The 18,237-nt window shown below is 41.3% G+C and overlaps 1 protein-coding gene across 2 annotated transcripts in view; it reads right to left on the bottom strand.

Moving 5' to 3' along the window:
* gabbr2 (gamma-aminobutyric acid (GABA) B receptor, 2) overlaps positions 1-18,237 on the bottom strand; it is a 227,339-nt gene that overhangs the window by 63,603 nt on the left and 145,499 nt on the right. For both annotated transcript variants that reach the window (XM_050035369.1, XM_050035367.1), the window contains exons 9-13: positions 13,411-13,491; positions 12,324-12,474; positions 11,849-11,981; positions 8,931-9,038; positions 3,861-3,983 (exon numbers count right to left, since the gene is read on the bottom strand). In XM_050035369.1, coding sequence (XP_049891326.1) covers positions 3,861-3,983; positions 8,931-9,038; positions 11,849-11,981; positions 12,324-12,474; positions 13,411-13,491 — 596 coding nt within the window. The remainder of the gene's footprint in view (positions 1-3,860; positions 3,984-8,930; positions 9,039-11,848; positions 11,982-12,323; positions 12,475-13,410; positions 13,492-18,237) is intronic.

The raw sequence follows: 18,237 nt of genomic DNA on the forward strand, positions 1-18,237 counted from the left end.
GTTTTATGTACAGTGCATATTGAAGTGCAGATCAGAGGCTAGGCTTGGTTTGAAAAGGTTGGGGACAATGTCAAGGTCACAAGTCATTTCTGGTGAAAGCCTATCATCTGCACACTGTAATTAAAATAAGACTCGGGGGTCACTCTCCTCTCATTTTTGAGTCTCAAAGACTTAGCTCCCAACATGATCTCTGGCCCTTCTTTACTTTTATTTGGGAGGGTATTAAATCAGTCATGTTTTATGAAGCATTCCACAAGGATCTATTGTCAGCCTCTTCACAGTTTCATCTTCTTGCTAATGCTAATAAAGGATGCAAAGGGGGATGCCCTAGTTTTGCTAATGGTAGCTCATTAAGCTTAGCTTGCTGGATTCAGAGCAGTGGGTTCACCCCCGGTGATGCAGAGTATTGACTTTGCCCATGTTTCCACTGGGTAAAGCATGAGCAAGATAATTTTACCCAAAATCTCAACCATGGCCATTTAACAACTTACAATATTTAGATGAACGCGTGTCTGTGACCACCACAGGGAATATGTGTGCATGCAGGAGTACCAACTTAAGTATACTACAGTAAGTGTCCCTCCTGAACACACACTTGCATTGATGATCGTCCCTGAGTGTCTTCACACTGTATGTGTATCTAAACTGAAAAAGCAGCTGCAGAACCTCTCCTGTAAACAATGTGTGGGTACCCATGTTGGCCCTGAGTCAATAAGGAAACCCTCCCGTGTAATGGTTCAAACAACAAATGCGGTGGACTAGCAAGCACGGTGACAGTTCAATAACACCACGTTGTCATACCGCATACCCTTGGGTACAACAGGTAGTTGCAGTGATGTGAACCCAAGGTCAATGTTATTCCCAATCCTCCACAGTGGGGAGGGGAAATGCAAGGGGGGAGGAGAGGAGATCCTGGTGATGACAGGGAGAGAGAGAAAGAGATGGAAAAAAGGAAAAGACAACAGACAGAAGAAGTCACAGGGGAGGGGTGGCCTAGCATGATGTGAGAGCTCACAGGAAACTGGGTAACTAATGGTCCTTCTCCTTGCGCCAATTACTGTTAGTCAGTCAGAGCTAGTCTCACTGGCTCCTGAGCCCTATGGAGACCATCCACCATGGTCCCATTCCTCACCCACTCACCAAATCATCTCCATTTCAAGTGAGCGTTCAGACCAAAAATAGCAACGTGTTAAAAAACACAAGGGGCCATGTTGGCGGGGGCATGTTTCTACAGGTAGTGGATAGAAAATGAAATATGATCCAGTAAGTCCAGCTTGACTAATTTGTTGCCCCTGCTGTGCCAATGCAGCAGCCTCATTGAAATGAATGAGGTGGTGGTGTTATTTGATGCAGCGATAATGTCCATCTGAATGCAGCCTAACTCTCCTCTGTCTTTGGTAATAGTGCAATATGTTTATCCATGTTGTTTATTACCGTAATTTGTCCGTAATGTTTTTCATTTTCTCCTGCCCTCTTTCTGGGTTTTTGGGTTGCCTTCTGGTTTCTGGTCCCACCTGACAAGCATAGAGGCCCAGAGGAGCTCCAGGCTGCCTTTCCCACAGCTGGGCCCCAAGGGTCCACTGCTGCTGGTGCTGGAAATCTGGCAGGCCAGGCAGGCATGTGGAGCCTCTGCCTCAGCCCAGGCATGCAGATCCACGACCCCAGGGGGGATGCAGACTCCTGCACTGAGTGGTTAATATATTCACAACTCTCCCCTGGCCGGGGGCTTAGAGTCTGAGAATACTCCACGAGGACCCGACTGCATACACTGACAACATTCACCAATGAATATGTTAAGCAAGGCTTTGCTACACCCTTTAGGCAGGCTTAAATATATAAGTGGCTATCATCACAAAGGAAATACGGCTTTGTCTAGAGTTGTACAAATGTGCTAAGTATACCTTCAGAGTACGCCACAAGGAGCACAAGAATGTAAATAAGTCTGCTAAGATATCATTCATCTCTACACCAGTTTCTTCCTCAGAGATCTCCCACAGGAATCTTTTCATCAAGGACTAAGACGGAAAAAAAAATAACCTCAGAAAAGCTGACCTTCTCATGGCACTCTTAGATTAGCGCTATTTATCACTTCACAGGGCTTCCATTTAATTGAAGACACAGAAAAGTCAAAACTGGGTGCCAGACAGTGTCAGCCACCCTTCCATCCCCCGCAGGACCTTGGCAACAAGCAAGCAAACAACATGAAAATCCATTCAATACGATCAAAAGGAGTCTCCATAAAAACCGAGCATTAGAGCCTTTCACTGCAGTGACCTTTTGATAACCTCTGTTTAGTACAAGGGTCAATGAGGAGCCAACCAATGCCGTCAATTTCCGGAGACTTTGGTCTCATGGGAGCCAGTTAACAGTCTCACGGCCTACATGCAGACATATAGGGGACTTAAAAGACAACTCATTAGTGAACGTCTCCACTTGGCTGTATCCATAGTGTGGGGTCTTCAAAGACAGATGATTTCATCTGAGCTGCAGTGGAATAATAGCTCCTGCTTGTCAAGTTGTTAGCAGCAACAGTAAAGTAAACATAATCTCTCCTGTTTTTATTTGTCAGCCTATTAAGGGAATAACGTATAGCAACGTAAAATAGATTTTTCAATAATGCTGTTGTTACTTCAACACACTCAGTGACATGGACATATCCAATAAACAGGTATGAAAGCAAAACCCACCTTAAAGGCCTTAAAGTGACATCAGAGGACACATTATTGTTAGTCTATAAAGCAGCCAAACATACTTTGATAAATTCAGATTTATCAAACCACAGCTGCAGTGTATTTCATTACTAACAGCACGGTGTCACACACAGATACAGTTCCCATCCCAATTGTACAATATCCCTCACTGCACCAGCTCTATAACCCATTTTACCATTAGCTGCCCTCAGTCTAAGGTGAGCCAATCTTTCTGTGTAACAATTTAATAGATTGAGGTATGAATGTGTCCCGCAGCCTCTTATGTTTAACCAGTGGAACACAGAACCATCTACTTAACAGCATGAGCTAATATTCTCAAAAACAAAAACAAAAATAAAAAGACTAGGCTCAACGCTGTTTTAATTTATGCAGCTCGAAATCTTCCTGACTCAAGCATTTAACCCACTGTCTTAGTGTTAATCTGTACAGAAAGACAGATGTACTAAACAGTGAAGCTGTACTTGCATAATATTTTATACTACAGAAATATGAAAAAAAAAAAAACCCATTAAAACTCAATCTGCCACTTTAACCAAAGTGACTAAATCCTCTGAGGAAATAAATATGCAGTTGTGCCTTTCTAATTCAGTCTGCATTCCCTTAATACCACTGACAGTTATGTGCTAATATGTCATGCTGAAAACACACTTCACACACCATCAACCTCTAATGCCAAAGCTACAGTATGTTCATTTTAGCCAATTGGGCGCACAGCTAGACTAATCCTGTACCAATCTCAGGGAATCTGAGCCTACTCTAACCAATCACAGCGAAGCAGAGTTCATTTCTATTCTACACCACGCCACCTCTCCAGCAAGGAGAAAGTGATGCCAAGTGCCTCTTTTCCAGCAGGCCTTGCCAAAGTCTCACATCCAAGCTGGCAAATGTCCGGCCATGGGATGAGCGCAGGAGGCAGTGATGGCTCACATCCTGACCCAAAAATAACAAGCACAACAAAGATGCTCGCGATACAGCCCAAGGCGGACATTTTGTTTGCCTAAACTCCAAATACACAGGCATTTTTAGCAAGAATCTGTGTCACTGGGATTCTCCCAGCTGGGGCAAATCATGTTAAAGCAACATAAATAAAACCACAATCAAGCGCAAGTTTAAACGACATGTGAAAAAAACATAGAAATGCACACTGACCTCCAAGCTGTACTCTTCCACAGTCCTCTTAAGCGGGTCCACAATCTGCCAGCAAATGAGGATGCATAAGTCGATTAGTAGCATCCCGCCAACGATGATCAACAGCTTCTGGTCCTTTATGATCTGGAGCGGGAAAGGAAGATTAGATGCTCATATTAGCCCAATAGCACACACCTGCGAGTGTTATGCAACTGTGTGTGTGTCTGCAGAGGCATTTCAAACAACATGTCTTATTGACCACTATAATTATGTGATTCTCATCCTATCTCAGGACCTGGAGCCCTGCTGGTTTCACCCTAACATCTAATCAGGGTCTGATTACAATGCATTTAGCTGCAATTAACCACCTACTAGGAAAGAAACCCAGCCAAACTGAAAGTCCAAAAGACTGAGATCTGGCTTAGAATTTGTTACTGATACTCTTTTACACTGTATATATAGAACAGCTGTGCACAGGGTTGCAATGAGGTGCTGATGACTGGAAGTATTGTTAAAATTAGTTAAGTTGCACATACTCATACGCATTTCTGTTTTATTCAGATCACGTTTTTGGCCTTGTTCGAGATTCTTTTACACTGTCACATATTGGTAGACTGCACTCTATTGGCCCAGGATGAAGAACCACTGGTGGACATTCATCCTGTGAAAACAATGCCACCAGCAAGCCCTGATTTTGTTACCTTGCGGCCAGAGAATGTGGAAAAGAGCCACCAAACAGGAGCCATCGCTGTTGACCACTACAGCTCCTCTTTTGTACCATGAACTTTAGAGGGATGAAAGCCGTGACCTGTTTGTGATCTTTATTTATAATAGCGTTTGACTGTCTGAAACGGCAGATCAAAGGAAAGGTCAGGGAACACAGGCTGGGCTCTGTTTGGAGAGTATCGCATAGCCCAAATGCAGCACGGTGGTCTCACACAGGTCTCCATCCGCCGGTGGGCTCAGGATGAGATGCGTGAGGGGGTTGTTTTTTGATCTGGTGTCTTTTGATGGTGTTGGCATTGAACAAATATAGACAAGGCAAGACGAAGGGACATTTCTTGTAGAAATGCTTCAGTGCTTCAGGGGAGTTTAGAGGAAGACAGAGGCAGAGCAGAGAAAATGGCTGCTTCAAAGCCAGTAAAAAATATTTGACACCAAGATGGGCGAAAACAAAAATAACTGTATATTAAATAAAATGAAGTCTGGTCAGTGTTGCTACTATTTTCAGTGTGAAGTGGCTACAGCCTGCAGGAAAAGGTGCTAGTTGTTGCTCGATGATATTTAGTTCTAATTTGCAGATCTATAATGTTAGAGATTTTAAAACCCTAAAGAAACTGACTGTAACTAGATATAACATTAAATTTCTTTTTCAAGCAGCTCCTCAATCTACCTCTAATGTTAACATATTTCTGAAGGCTATTGTGTCGACTCTGTAACTTAATTATTATGAATAGGGAGATAATGATGCACTGGAATGAATTCACCATTGTTAACTCTGTCTATCTGACAAAATAAAATCAAACTTAAATAGTAAAGTTAAAGCATTTAGAAAAAAAAACAATGGGGATCAGTGATTAGTCACTGAGCACGCACATTCATGTCTCTGTCAGGCTGATGATTGGTTGAATAAACGTGCTGTTGTTCTGTTCCACCCACTGAAAGCATTCAATCCAGAGCCATATTAGTGCACATTCACTGAGAATTACTGGAGACTCCTCAAGGAGAAGAATCAAACTTTTATTACACATAACTTATTTCACATTTGCTTAAACTGTCACTATGTTTACTTTAGGACTACATGAAACGGATAATCTGGCAAAAAAACCCATCATGTTCCTCTGCCTACTTTGTTGCTTTGTAGCGCTTCTAATTTCCGTACAGCATGTAAACAAAAACCTGTGGTCAAACTGCCAAACTTGGCAGCACTGATCAAAAATACATCAAAACTCTGCAACTGCACTGCCTATTTCTGACCTCAAATGTTTTCAGAAACATATTTTTAGTGTACTGTTTAGCTGTAAAATGAGAAAGTTTGTGTGGCTGGTGAGCGGTACTTTGGTCAACTATCATTTAACAGCTAAACAGAACACTAAACTTCATTCTGAAAACATTCGAGATGGGAAATACAGAATGCAGTAAGAGAATCTTGATTAATATTTGATCAGCGCTGTCTAGTTTGAGAGTTTGACCACAGTTAGAGACTCCTCGGCTCTGATTGGTTGAGTTTGGTGTGCTTCGGTAGATTCTAGAGGAGGAGGGACATGATTTTTTTCACAGACTATTGGTCTCTTGTAATTCTTTAAGGATACAGTGACAGTTTCAGCAAATATGACACAAATCTATTTTCAGAAAAGTTACCAACTGTAGCTTTACGATCTGACCAAAAAGTTGCTAGATATGCTGCTAGCTGCTTTTTTTTTGGAAAAAAAGTGTCACTAACAGTGTCTTACAAGTCACCAAATCTGGCAAGAAAGCCCATGAGCCAGTACTAGTAATAAGTAAAAGTAAAATTCTGTTATTCTAACAAGTAAATAGTTGTAACAAAAATATGTGTGATAATTTGGAGAAATTTACATAAAAAAGCTCTACACCACCATCTGCTCAACTGTGATATGTTATGGAGTCTGTTAGGAAAAAGTATGTAATGACTCTAAATTACCTAACGTGTTATGTACTGTTTTCTTTCCCCCAGTAATATTGGCACTCTGACATACCAGTTGGGATCCAGTGATTTTGTCTCTACTGATGACTTTGTTCTCCCTGCTGTGTGTGTGTATCTGCCGCTGAATTGTACAACACTTTGTGCTACATTCTGTGCTTGAAAGGTGCTATATAAAGTTCATTCACTGTTGGAGAGAAAGACCAAATAATGGAAACACTGAATACACACATGACCCAGACATGATTGAGAATAAAAAATAGAGATAAAAATGTCTCTATTCTCCACAAGTCCAGCCGCTGCCCATGAGATGTGGGTCAGTGCTTTGAAAGACTGAAGTACACTCCGAGTTATGAGTACTGTTTTCAAGGTCCAGAATTAAGTCTATTTCCCTCTACTGTGTAGCGCAAAGGCCAGGGCCGAGCTGTGTCTGCTGTAATACTGTAACATATTCTGAGTTTAAATGCAGTAGCCAAACCTCAGGGTGTCGTAACAACAACAGTATACTACTTCTGATCTACTAAGATCAGTGAAGTAGTGTGACACCTTAGAAGTTGCTCATGATGTTATTTTCAGACAACCTCGACTGGTGTGTGCACGGTCAGTTTGTGTGTTTATGAATATGTATTTATGCAAGCATGTGTAATGAGCTAATGAGGTACTGTGTGTTTGTTTCGCTTTGTCCTGTGTGCTTGTTTGTGTGTGTGCGTGCATGCACATGTATCCAGCTATGTGTCACAAAGGAGTACTCAGTGAATTACTGTGATAGCAAGACTGACAAATAGCTGCTACGGGGGTAAAGGGTTGTGTTTTGAAAGTGTGTATGCTTATCTGTGTCTGTGGTGTGTGTTTGTGTGTATTTGGAGTCCCCCCCCCAATGCTGTCTCCGGCACTGAGCTCTTTAAGACGTGAAGGAGTGCGTCCGTAGCCTGCCGAGTGGAACCCTTATCGAACACACCCCTGATTTACAATCTGTGCTCTCCCAGTGTTCCAGGCTGAGGAGGAAGGAGTGAAGGATGCAGTTCCAGCCCTACTGTTTGAAGAAAAGATGGCTAACACTTGAGCTTGTCCCTCCCCTGACAGCCGTTGACAGAGATTTCAGGGCACCAACAGCAACTATCACTCTACTGAAGCCAAAGCACCTGAACTCAATCAGTATGGAGGGAGTGTGCTGCGTGTGTGTCCTGCAAACAGACCCAGGCCATGAACCAACAGAGAATACAACTTGAGGTTTAAGGGCTGAAATATGCAGTAGGGGTAAATACTGCATCTGAAGAAACATTGGTTTTGTCTCTGTTAGCGCGGGGAAGAAGGTGGGAGAGGGCGGACTGAGCAGAGATAATTGGCATTGAAGGGTTAGAGCAAAGATGCTGAGCTTGGAGACGCAAAACTGTTTTGTATTCCTCAAATCTCAATAAGACAATGAATTTGAAAGGCCAAGTCATTTATTTGGAAACAGCTGGAAAAAAGTGGCGATCTTGCGTTGACACAATTGTAGAACTGAAATGGAAACTCAAGATAAAGTGGAGATCTGTCATGCCTCCCTGTCTTCTAACCCGTAATCTGGATTATCTTTATCTTCCAACATCTTTTGGCCTCTTTTTCCAGCTTCCCCATTTTCTTCTCACAGAGTCCAACCTACTTTCTTTGCCATTTGTACCACGTTGTTTGTCTTGTCCCTTGTTCTGCCCTGCTTTGCCTTCCTCCGTCTGTCTCTCCACCCTCCCTTCTGCCACTACTTCCCTACATCCCTCCAACCTCTCCGACTCTTTGATCCATCCCTCACTCCTCCCTCTCTTCCTGCTCTCTCTCCCTCTCTCTCTCTGGCAGGCCACCCACACTTCCTCCAATATGCAAGAGGGTGAGGGAGAGAGAGGGTGGGAGAGAGACAAAGAGAGGGGGAGAGCGAGATCTATAAATACAAAAAGGCCAAGCACAGTTACAACACTCGGTGAGCTCGGCGCCACTTTATATAACCAGGCCAGTGAAACAGATTGTGTCAGATGTTTAAAAAGCCATTTGTATTTCTGAATCTTTTTTTTTTTTTTTCTCCCAGAGAAGATTCTAAAAGCAGGTGCCAGGGGCTGCCAGTCTTTCAGAGTGTTTGTTAAAAAGCATGAGTGTGAATACAAGCACCCACACACCAGTGCTGGGCTTTCAAAAGACATGTGAGGCTTCCTGGTTAAGACTGTCAGGTCTACATGTTTTAATGGAGATGTTTGTGATTATATGAAGTAGTAGTTCCTACACGGTGCACGATGTGGTAAGAAATAAACAGTTCAGAACCGAGATATGTATCAAAAAATAAAAAGAAAGAAAAAAAAATGAATGAAAAATCAAAGCGCATTTGTCAAGAAGGCAAACAAACTAATTCTACAATAAATAGCACTGCTATATATAACCTCTTAGTCACTCATATTTTTCAATACCTTCTTCTTCATCTTCACATTCTTAAAGATGGCGTGCACCCTCCAGGTCTTGGCAAACATGGCACCGAAAGCTGTTGTGTATCCAACGATGAGGATCCATGTCCGAACCTATCAAAACAACAGGCACACACATAATTTTGTCATGTCTCAAAGTGGTGATCAAGGCTTAAAACATCATCTGATCTGACAGGTATTTGCATTTCTCTCAAGAAGTTCATTCAAAATAGCTTCTTGAAGGCTTCTAAAAATAAGAAGCTGTCAGATTTATTTTTCCTCTCCAAGTGTGGAGCTCTGGGAGAACGTCCTGGACCATGGAAGCTGTCACACTCCTGAGAGCGTTTCATCTTAATGAGAAACAAAATGTAGACCTCTTACTGCTCTGGCACAAAGGACACTGCTGACGTGTTTTAAAAGCTTAGAATTTGAATAGAGACTATGAACTCCTAAAATAGCTACAGAGTGCTTCTTTTTACTGTATATGTTAGACTGCTGTGTGTGGTACATGTTTGTTTTATGTGTACTTCTGTGTGTGAGCCCCTTCTGCACCACACACACACTGTAAAGCTTCAAACATTTACACCTGGCTCTTTTCACCTGCCACTCTAGAGAGAAATAAAGCAGGGCAGGGACAGAGCACTGGGTAAAGAAGACACCAAAAAAACAATTACACCATCAATTCTCAGGGAGACCAGCACATATTGATTGGCGGTGAATGGATCAACCTCTGTGGTCCTTTGCTGAAGAACCTCGTCTGAAGTGACAAGCTCTGTTTTAGCTCTGCAGCAAAGCTTCAGCCAGGTGGTGGCAGCTCGAGACGTGCCCTGCCTAACATTACTCTGGTGTGCATGTGTGTGTGTGTGTGTGTCTGTGTCTGGGAGAGGGGGGTATCTCAGTGGAAACCTGTTATCACTGTAATCAAAACTCTTTAATTAATCCAGCATCTACATAGTCACACAGTAATGCTACCTGGGGGGAGACACTTAATGTGCTCCATGCTAGCTAGAGAGCCAGAGAGAGCCAGAGAGAGAGATTCAATCAGTTTTCACTTAGAGTTGGACACAGAGTGCATGTGATTAGTGTTTCAGCAGTATTCTCCATTTTTCAGCTCATGTTCACACCTCTTTTGTTAGCCAATGAGCAGGGTTCAATGGCACTACTGAAACAGAATAGAATGTCGGGGATACAACCCAAATGCTTTTCATAATTTTATGTTTCAGAGTGTTAAGTACTTATACCAGTACTTACAATAACTGTGATACTTAAAAATGAAATACTGATATCTTGTTAATAATACACATACAATAATATTGTGTAAGTAATCCAGCACCTCTTAATCATTTATGTTTCTTTCCGTTCTTGCTTTGTCTCCCTCCCCCAGTGCCATCTGGTTGCCTTTCCACTACCCATTAAGTGCAACTGCTACACTTGTACACTTCTGTACAGTTATGGTTACAGACTCTTTCTCCAACTCCCTGCACTTGTAATTTGAGTGTAATTCATTTGCAAAAAAGAAGAGCCAAAATGCACATTAGACAAAATTAAAGATTAATTTGACTGATAGCATTTTTTTTTTCCAATTTCTTTTTCTTGTGAACTTTTTACAGTTAACTTTTTTGGCCACAATAATTGTGTAGTAAAAATCAGACTTTGTGCAGACCTTGAAATCGGCCCACTCCACCGAGCTGACTGATTCGCTTAGCACAGTGACATGACACAGCGGTTTCTTGTTTGAAATAAAAACCAATCCAATGAGCACCACAGCGGTAGATCTCAGCAACAACAAGTGCTTTAGACGAGACAGACACTGCTATTGAGGCTGTTCTGAATTGACATTTCTTCAAAGTATCGCCCCAAAATCATAGTATGTTTTACTTCGCTCTGCTCCACCCCCTAAAACTCCGGCAAAACAAGTATGTTGTCATGGCTATGCATCAATGTGGACTTAATAGGAAGTTAGATTCAGATGGATATGTCTGCACAATAACTATGTTGTTGGACAATCTATCACTTCAGAAATAATTGTGATAAAAAATATTGTCATTTTGAGACCACTTTATGCCACTGATATAACAGATTAACATGATAATGCTACAGTAAAACACCCTTTGAAAGAGCTATGAACTTAAAATTCTTAAGAATATTCAGATATTGGAGTTGGAATACGAAAAAAAATTAAACCTTTTTTTCAAAAACTAATTAGCACCTGTTAATATTCACAATTAAGAATATATAAAATGATAGTGCCTTTATAGGAGTAGCCCAAAATTACTTATTTGTCCAACAGAAACAAAACCAAGCGATGCCTCTTTCGTGTAATAGACAAGCTTTCCAGGCTCTGGGAACACCGCAGTTACCTCTATGATCCAGCCCGTGTGCTGCAGTCGGCTCCCAGGGATGGACGGCCCAGGAGCCAGGCGGTTTGCTTGTGGATTTATGAAGTGGTGGATAAAGTTCTTGGAAGGTAAAACTACTGTACAAATGATAGACTTTTTGACTCGTTTACAGGGGCTGGCAAGCTAACGACTAACTAGGACTGTGCATCTTCCACTCAAAAACCGCAACTGCAGGCTATCAGTAAGCTACGCTGTGTCATCTCTGAAGCGTTGTTGTATGTGTCTTTGAACTCGTGCAAGTAGGCATGGGTGGGGAGGAAAAAAGGAAGAATCGCTGTACCCAAATCTTATCTCAGGAAACCACTGTTGGTTATTCTGGCATCATGTTGGCTAAAATTTTGGTGACATTTTTATGTAAACTCATGCAAAAACAATATCGAGGTCAGCAAAATGATTAAGGGTTATGTTCATATATCGTCAAACAGGCCTACCCCCTCCCCCAGTGGACAAAATGTCAGACTGAAAATGGAAACGATGTGTAATGAGTTGGCAATTCCGGCTGATATTAGGCAAGAGGGAACTCACAGTGCACAGAGTCTCAAACTCTTTGTCAGACACGAAACCCCCATCAAGACCAAACAGGAAGATAGAGGCGTAGGAGAGCATGCCTCCTAGGATGATCAGGTTGTTCATGTAGGGACTGGACATCTTGATTAGTCTGGTAGAAAAGATTAGATTAGATTAGAATAGAATAGAATAAAACAGGTCCTCTTCATCAAAAATGCTTCAGTATGATATTTAGGTATGAAAGAGAGTGAAATAAGAAATAATGTACCTGCAGCAGTTAATCATCCCTTCACTTCAATACCATTCAATCTCCGCTGATTCTTCTCATCCTTCATTCATCCCCCTCTTCTTTCTCCCTTTGCACCAACCCCTCATTTACTTTCCCACTGCACCGTACGTTTATCTGTTTCACCTTCATTAGCTACCCTTCATCTAACCCCTCCCTTCATCCTCCCCTTCTCAAAGCTGTGCTTCACCAATGCTGAATGCTGACCTGTGGTTGCGGTTCTTGATGTTGAAGAACAGGAAGGCCCCTGCCATGAGCATGCCCAGTATGGTGATGGTGGACAGGATGCTGTAGAGGGGCACGTTGATGTGGCGCCGCTGCAGACGCACAAACGTACGATCCTTGGGAGGCTCCACGCCTATAAAGAGGACAAGTTGTGATATGAGACAAGATTTTGCTTAAGACGATATCTAACAGTGAGCACGCCTCAAACATCACGTAGCATTGAAATTGCTTACTCAAATGTTTCATGGTATATCAATGAATCTAAAGTATTTGCACAACAGTGGTTTTCTGAACATTTTTGCTTTTTCCAGTGAGGTGTCTCTCTTCACTTAAGACCTGCCCCCTTCAAATCTTTTTCTCTTCAGCCACAAAATAATGACACTGCAGCAGACATCCAGTTATTTGAGTCCCATTTCCTGGCCCTCAGTTTCTCCTGGTTGAGTGCATGTATCTCAATGCACCACAGTCAAGTTATTGTGGTTAGACACTGCACTTTCTTATCTTTTGCTCTATTTTTCTCCCAGTAGTGTGCCAATCGATCGCAATGGAATCATCTTACACATCTCCACTTACTGTGGTCAGGGATGTGGAAACAAGCATCTTAGATGGTACTGTCCTAGAGTTTCTTTATGTGGGGCAAGGCAGAGAAGATGGGGGAAAGAGAGGGAGGGTGGTGAAGGGGAGAATAGCCGGGGGGATAGAACAAATTATAAAGTATGTCAACACAAGTAAACGCGGGAGGGGTGAAAAATGGACTGGTAAATAATTTAGCCAATGGAGGACAGTTTTGAGTGGTAAAGGAGAGTACCCAGTCCCTACACTGAGTGGTGGTGGTCGTGTCTGAGTATGTATGTGTGCTGGAGAGAGTTTAGGTTCACTTGGACAAGTGAACAACAGAAGTGAGCGCTAAGGTGGTAAGTGATGGGCCTTTAACATATATATAAACACGCATCGGATGCACCAGCACACTTTTTTCTTCTTCTTCAGTGAGTTTTACGTCGCTGTCTCAGTGCTCACGGGGTCACACACAAATGCAAGGACATACATACATAGAGTATCTACGTCATACCTTGGAACATTATGGAGTTGTTGTTGAGGTCCAGCACATCAGCAATTGCATTGTACTCTCCCACCTTCACCTCCTGGCCCTCTGTTAAAAGGAAAGACACACATATATGTACACATTAAAATAAATGCATGTACTCAAACTGTCCAAACTGGCTACTGGATGCCAACGACATTTTGTCTATTTTCTGGACTGGTTTTACACTTCAAAAGCAATTGCCAATTTGCCATGTCTAAATGAAAAGTTAAGGCGTCACCACAGTTATTACAACATGACTGAAAATACCATGACAGGAACATTGATGTCTGTACCAAATATCATGGCAATCCATCCGATAGTTTTTGGGACATTTCACTCACAACTGCAAATGTGAAGCTCATGGCGGCTGTAGAGGAAAGTTTGGGGATCACCACAGTCCTTAGTAGTGCCAAAAAATCTATTTATGGATACATATTGATTCTGAATACTTGAAATGGCTTCAATACTCATTTTCCACAGAATCAATGAACCAGCACCAGCTATGCTTTCTCACTCTCGCTTATTGTTAGTCATTTTGTTGTTCACTGCTACTAACCAAGACAAGAAAGTTCATGTTATAGCCTTGTTATATGTATTTTTGAACAAAAATGTAATTTTTTTCCCCCATGGCATTTAAAATGGTATTGAATATCTACATTTTTAAAGGTATTATACTGTAGTAAGAAAATTCCAATATTGTGACACTAGTCCTTACATGACGTCTGAAAAACATTTATGTAAAACTTTGTTACACCCCAAAGCTATGGAACACAGTACCCATAGATATCAAGGAAGCCACCTCGCTAGATATTTAAAAAAAAAAAAAAAAAAAGAAAAGCAAAAAACGAATCTGTTCACTTTAGCCTTTGTCTAGCTCTGACTTTCCTGATACAGGTCTGAAACTCCTTTTTGTTTACGCGTTTACTTTCTATTTATGCTTCACACTGCTGCAACTCTTTTCAAATCTTACTTGATTTTATGATTTATAGTTTTACAACTCCATGATTTTATGAATCAGTTAATCCTGTTGAAGGAGTCTTATGACAAGGGATCAATCTTGAAGCCTTTGCAGGGACTTTATTGACACAAATACAAACTTCACACACAGGAACAATGAGACAACTCTGCAGAGCAGTTCACCCAACATTCGTATACCCCTTCTCATACAAACATCATATCTAACGTTCCATGTGTGTGTGGGTGTGTTGCCGTTTCCAGAACTTATCTTCATCTTAATACTTGGCGTTCTACCACAATTTGCACTGCCAATGGCATCTATTTCCCCATCACAATGTTTCCCCATCACAATGTTTGCCAGGTCACTCTGCTTTAAGACTTCTTCCCAGAGTGAGACCACTCAGGGTTGCTGAATGTTTTGCTTCTAACTTGACATTTTTGTAAACTGTTTTACAGTAAATGTCCTATATATTGAATTGCCTTGTCTGTTTAATGTACTTAATGCTTACTTTCACGTGAGGCACTCAGTGCTTATACTGCCCTTATTGTAAAGCACCTTGTGCTGCATTTCTTGTATGAAAAGTGCTATGTAAATTAAGTTTATTATTCTTATTCTTATTATCCAGATATTGAGATATTTCGGTCTGGATCAAAACAATGGACCGACAGACTGATAGACCAACTTTGCCATCCCTCGAGCCATGTTGCTCGCAAGGCTAAAAATGACATTAAGGTTGGCATTACAGCCAACAGCCCAACAATTTGCTTTATGGTTACACCAGTTTTGGAGTCATTCAGCTTGATTCTCCAGCAAAATATTTCTGGTGGCTTACTTGATTATGTAATACAGTACAGAAATAATGGATCACTGATATAAGTGTAGAAAGTGGCTTGAGGGGTTTATCAAATGTAGCACCAGTGATTCTCACAGGGAGAAAATGTAACAGAGGCTACTGTGACTGAACAAGCAAGTCTAATTCAAAACACCTATTGAACAGAGAGAAGAATGGCCTGGCTTTGCTGTGAGCTGTACAGTCTGGCACAGTGATACAACCTCACAGAGAGCTTTACATCAGAGGGAGATCTTACAATATCCAGTAGTAATATCACAAAATATGTCCCTGACATCATATTCTCAATTTGTAACTTTCAGATAAAGCTTAATATTAACAGGAAATGGTTTCCTGTTTTCACAGTCTTTATCAGCTTATTTAACCTCAAGGAAAACAAGCAATAAAGAGCAGATATTGTAGAAACAAGCTAACAGATGAAGACATGAAATGGATGTACATTATGAGAAGAATATTCAACTGATGTGGAAGAAAACAATATATAAATGCAATGTGACCTCTGTATTTATATTGCAATACTCATTAACTTTAATATTTCCTGGATACAGTTGAGGGATTGTGTGCTGCTGTACATCCGAGCCTGCAAACACCACTGCCTCTGTGGAGTTCTGCTCAAATACAGCTATTTCAGGATTTAGTGTTTTCTCTTTTAGAAACAACGATGAGTCCCTCAGGTGTAATACTGAAGGAAGCATGACCTTGTCAGACAAGCCTGGGCCTTCGCTCTCCCTCACTCATAAAGATTACTCACTTAGAGTGTACACCGGGGAGGAGAGAAGAAGGGGATGAGAAGAGGGGACAGATTATTCTGATTCTTTCTCTGTAAGCACTACAAACAACCTGCAATTTCTTCTGGTGTGCATGCACAAATCTGTCGCTGCTTTTGCTTGTTATCACTGTTATAGGCCCATTGAACTCCTCAGCAGCATTGTCCTTGACTAGGAAAATGACAGATAACATCAGCTATTGCAGCATCACAGGGCACTGCGTTACCGTCTCCTCTCCTCTCTGTGAATCACCTCATTTGATCTCCAATTCTGGCATCAAAGCATCAGCCCATGTTGAAAATGTTAGAAAGGCTATATGTGACAATTTCAGAACAGTAAATTTTATGTGCATACACAAACAGGATTTGTATTTCTCAAACTTCTCTGTGCTGAACGAGGATCAATAACCATGTTTCCCTTGACCACATCCTTTGTTAGAATCTAAACAGCAGAGGGGATTGTATATCTCTCTTCCTTTGAGATGCTAAAACACTATCCCAGCACTCTATCCCCACAGGGAATATTGATGGCTTCAGTGGGATGGTAAAACTCAACCTATCGCTCAGCCTGTGCAAAGACATATCACACCTTTTTTGTTTGATTACTCATTTTAAATAACTTAAAACATCTGTAAAATCAGTGGTGAATTTCTTAACTTATAAACATGTGCGCCAACACCACACTACAGTATGTTTATGAAAACATGTGAGGGGAGAAACAGGCAGTGCAGTAACAGAATCTTGATTCATGTTTGATCAGCGCTGCCTAGTTTGACAATTTGGCTGCAGCTCATGAGCAGTGATTGACAGCTGCATTAGAGACTCCTCGGCTCTGATTGGTTGTTTTTGGTTGTCTGGCAAATGTCATGAGAAGCTGGAGGAGGAGGAGAAGGGACAGGATTTCATGTTCTTCTATCAGAATGTAGTGACAGCTTCAGCAAACACAACAAAAAGTTATTTTCAGAAAAGTTACCAATTGTAGCTTGAACAGGACACAAGGAGAAAAAAACACTGAATACAGGACACACTGTCAGATTGCGAAGAAGTAACTATCACCTCTATGTTGTCAGTGTTATATTACTATATATTACTGTTAAACATTTACTGTACTAATGGAAGGATTGTAATGTAGTTGGGCATGGTGAAGCCAAATTTAAGTATTTTAATTGTTGTAAAGATTACTTACGGCATGTCAAGACAACTGCACATTAACTACGTAACTGCAGCTGTCAAATACATGTACTGGAGTATAAAATACAATACATGCCTCTGGAATGGAGTGGACTAGTATACAGTAGCAGAATATAAGTACTCAAGTAAAATACCACAGCTTAAAACTAGGGGTGTAACAATACATGTATTTGTATTGAACCGTTTGGTACAAGGCTTTTGGTTAAGCACGCATTACAAACCGAACTATACGATAAATTATCCCATACATTTGGAAAATGAAATATACAGCTTAAATTGTGTGAAATATAATGTTCTCTGTGCCCACACGATGTAACAGGCATCATGCTTCCACCCTCAAACCAAAGCATTCCACTCCTGTGAGACACTCTAGGAGGCAGCTACGCTAAGCTAGCAAATTGTGGTTAGTAATGCCATTACCAGAACAGAAATAGAAAATCCGCCAGTAACCTACAGGTCCAGCATTTGGAGCCACTTTGGTTTGTGAATTATGAGGGCGATGGCAAGAGAGTGGTACATAAAAAACAACGGTATGTGACAGTAGGTTACACCGACGACTTCACCCCAGTGTGTCAGTTGATGGAACTAGACAAAAACAAGGAGCACACTCCACATGCTAACATCATGCCCGAAGCATTTAGGCAGCCAGTCCCAATTGATCCAAACAGGGCAGAAAAAATCACAGTCGGGATTGGTATATTTGTTGCTGCAAATATGAGACCAGTTTCACTGCAGAGGAAAACACAGGCTTTATGAACATGCTTAATGTAGTTGAGCCCTTTTACAATATTCCTTCACACGCCAATTTCAGCCAGACCATAATTCCTGCTATGGATAAAACAAAAGCTCAAATTATGATGTTAGTTTTAATACATTTTTTTGCAAAAGGACTCCCGCACACTGTCTAACTTGCAATATATAATTTATTTGCGACGTTTTGGTACTAGACCTTCATCAGGCAGTTTCAACGGTTTGTCGTTCATGAGAAGCCATCTTAAATAGGGAGCGGTCGTTTCTTCATAACCAATCCCATTCCCACGTGGAACA

The sequence above is a fragment of the Epinephelus moara genome, chromosome 22 (assembly GCF_006386435.1).
Source record: "Epinephelus moara isolate mb chromosome 22, YSFRI_EMoa_1.0, whole genome shotgun sequence".
NCBI classification, from domain to species: domain Eukaryota; kingdom Metazoa; phylum Chordata; class Actinopteri; order Perciformes; family Serranidae; genus Epinephelus; species Epinephelus moara.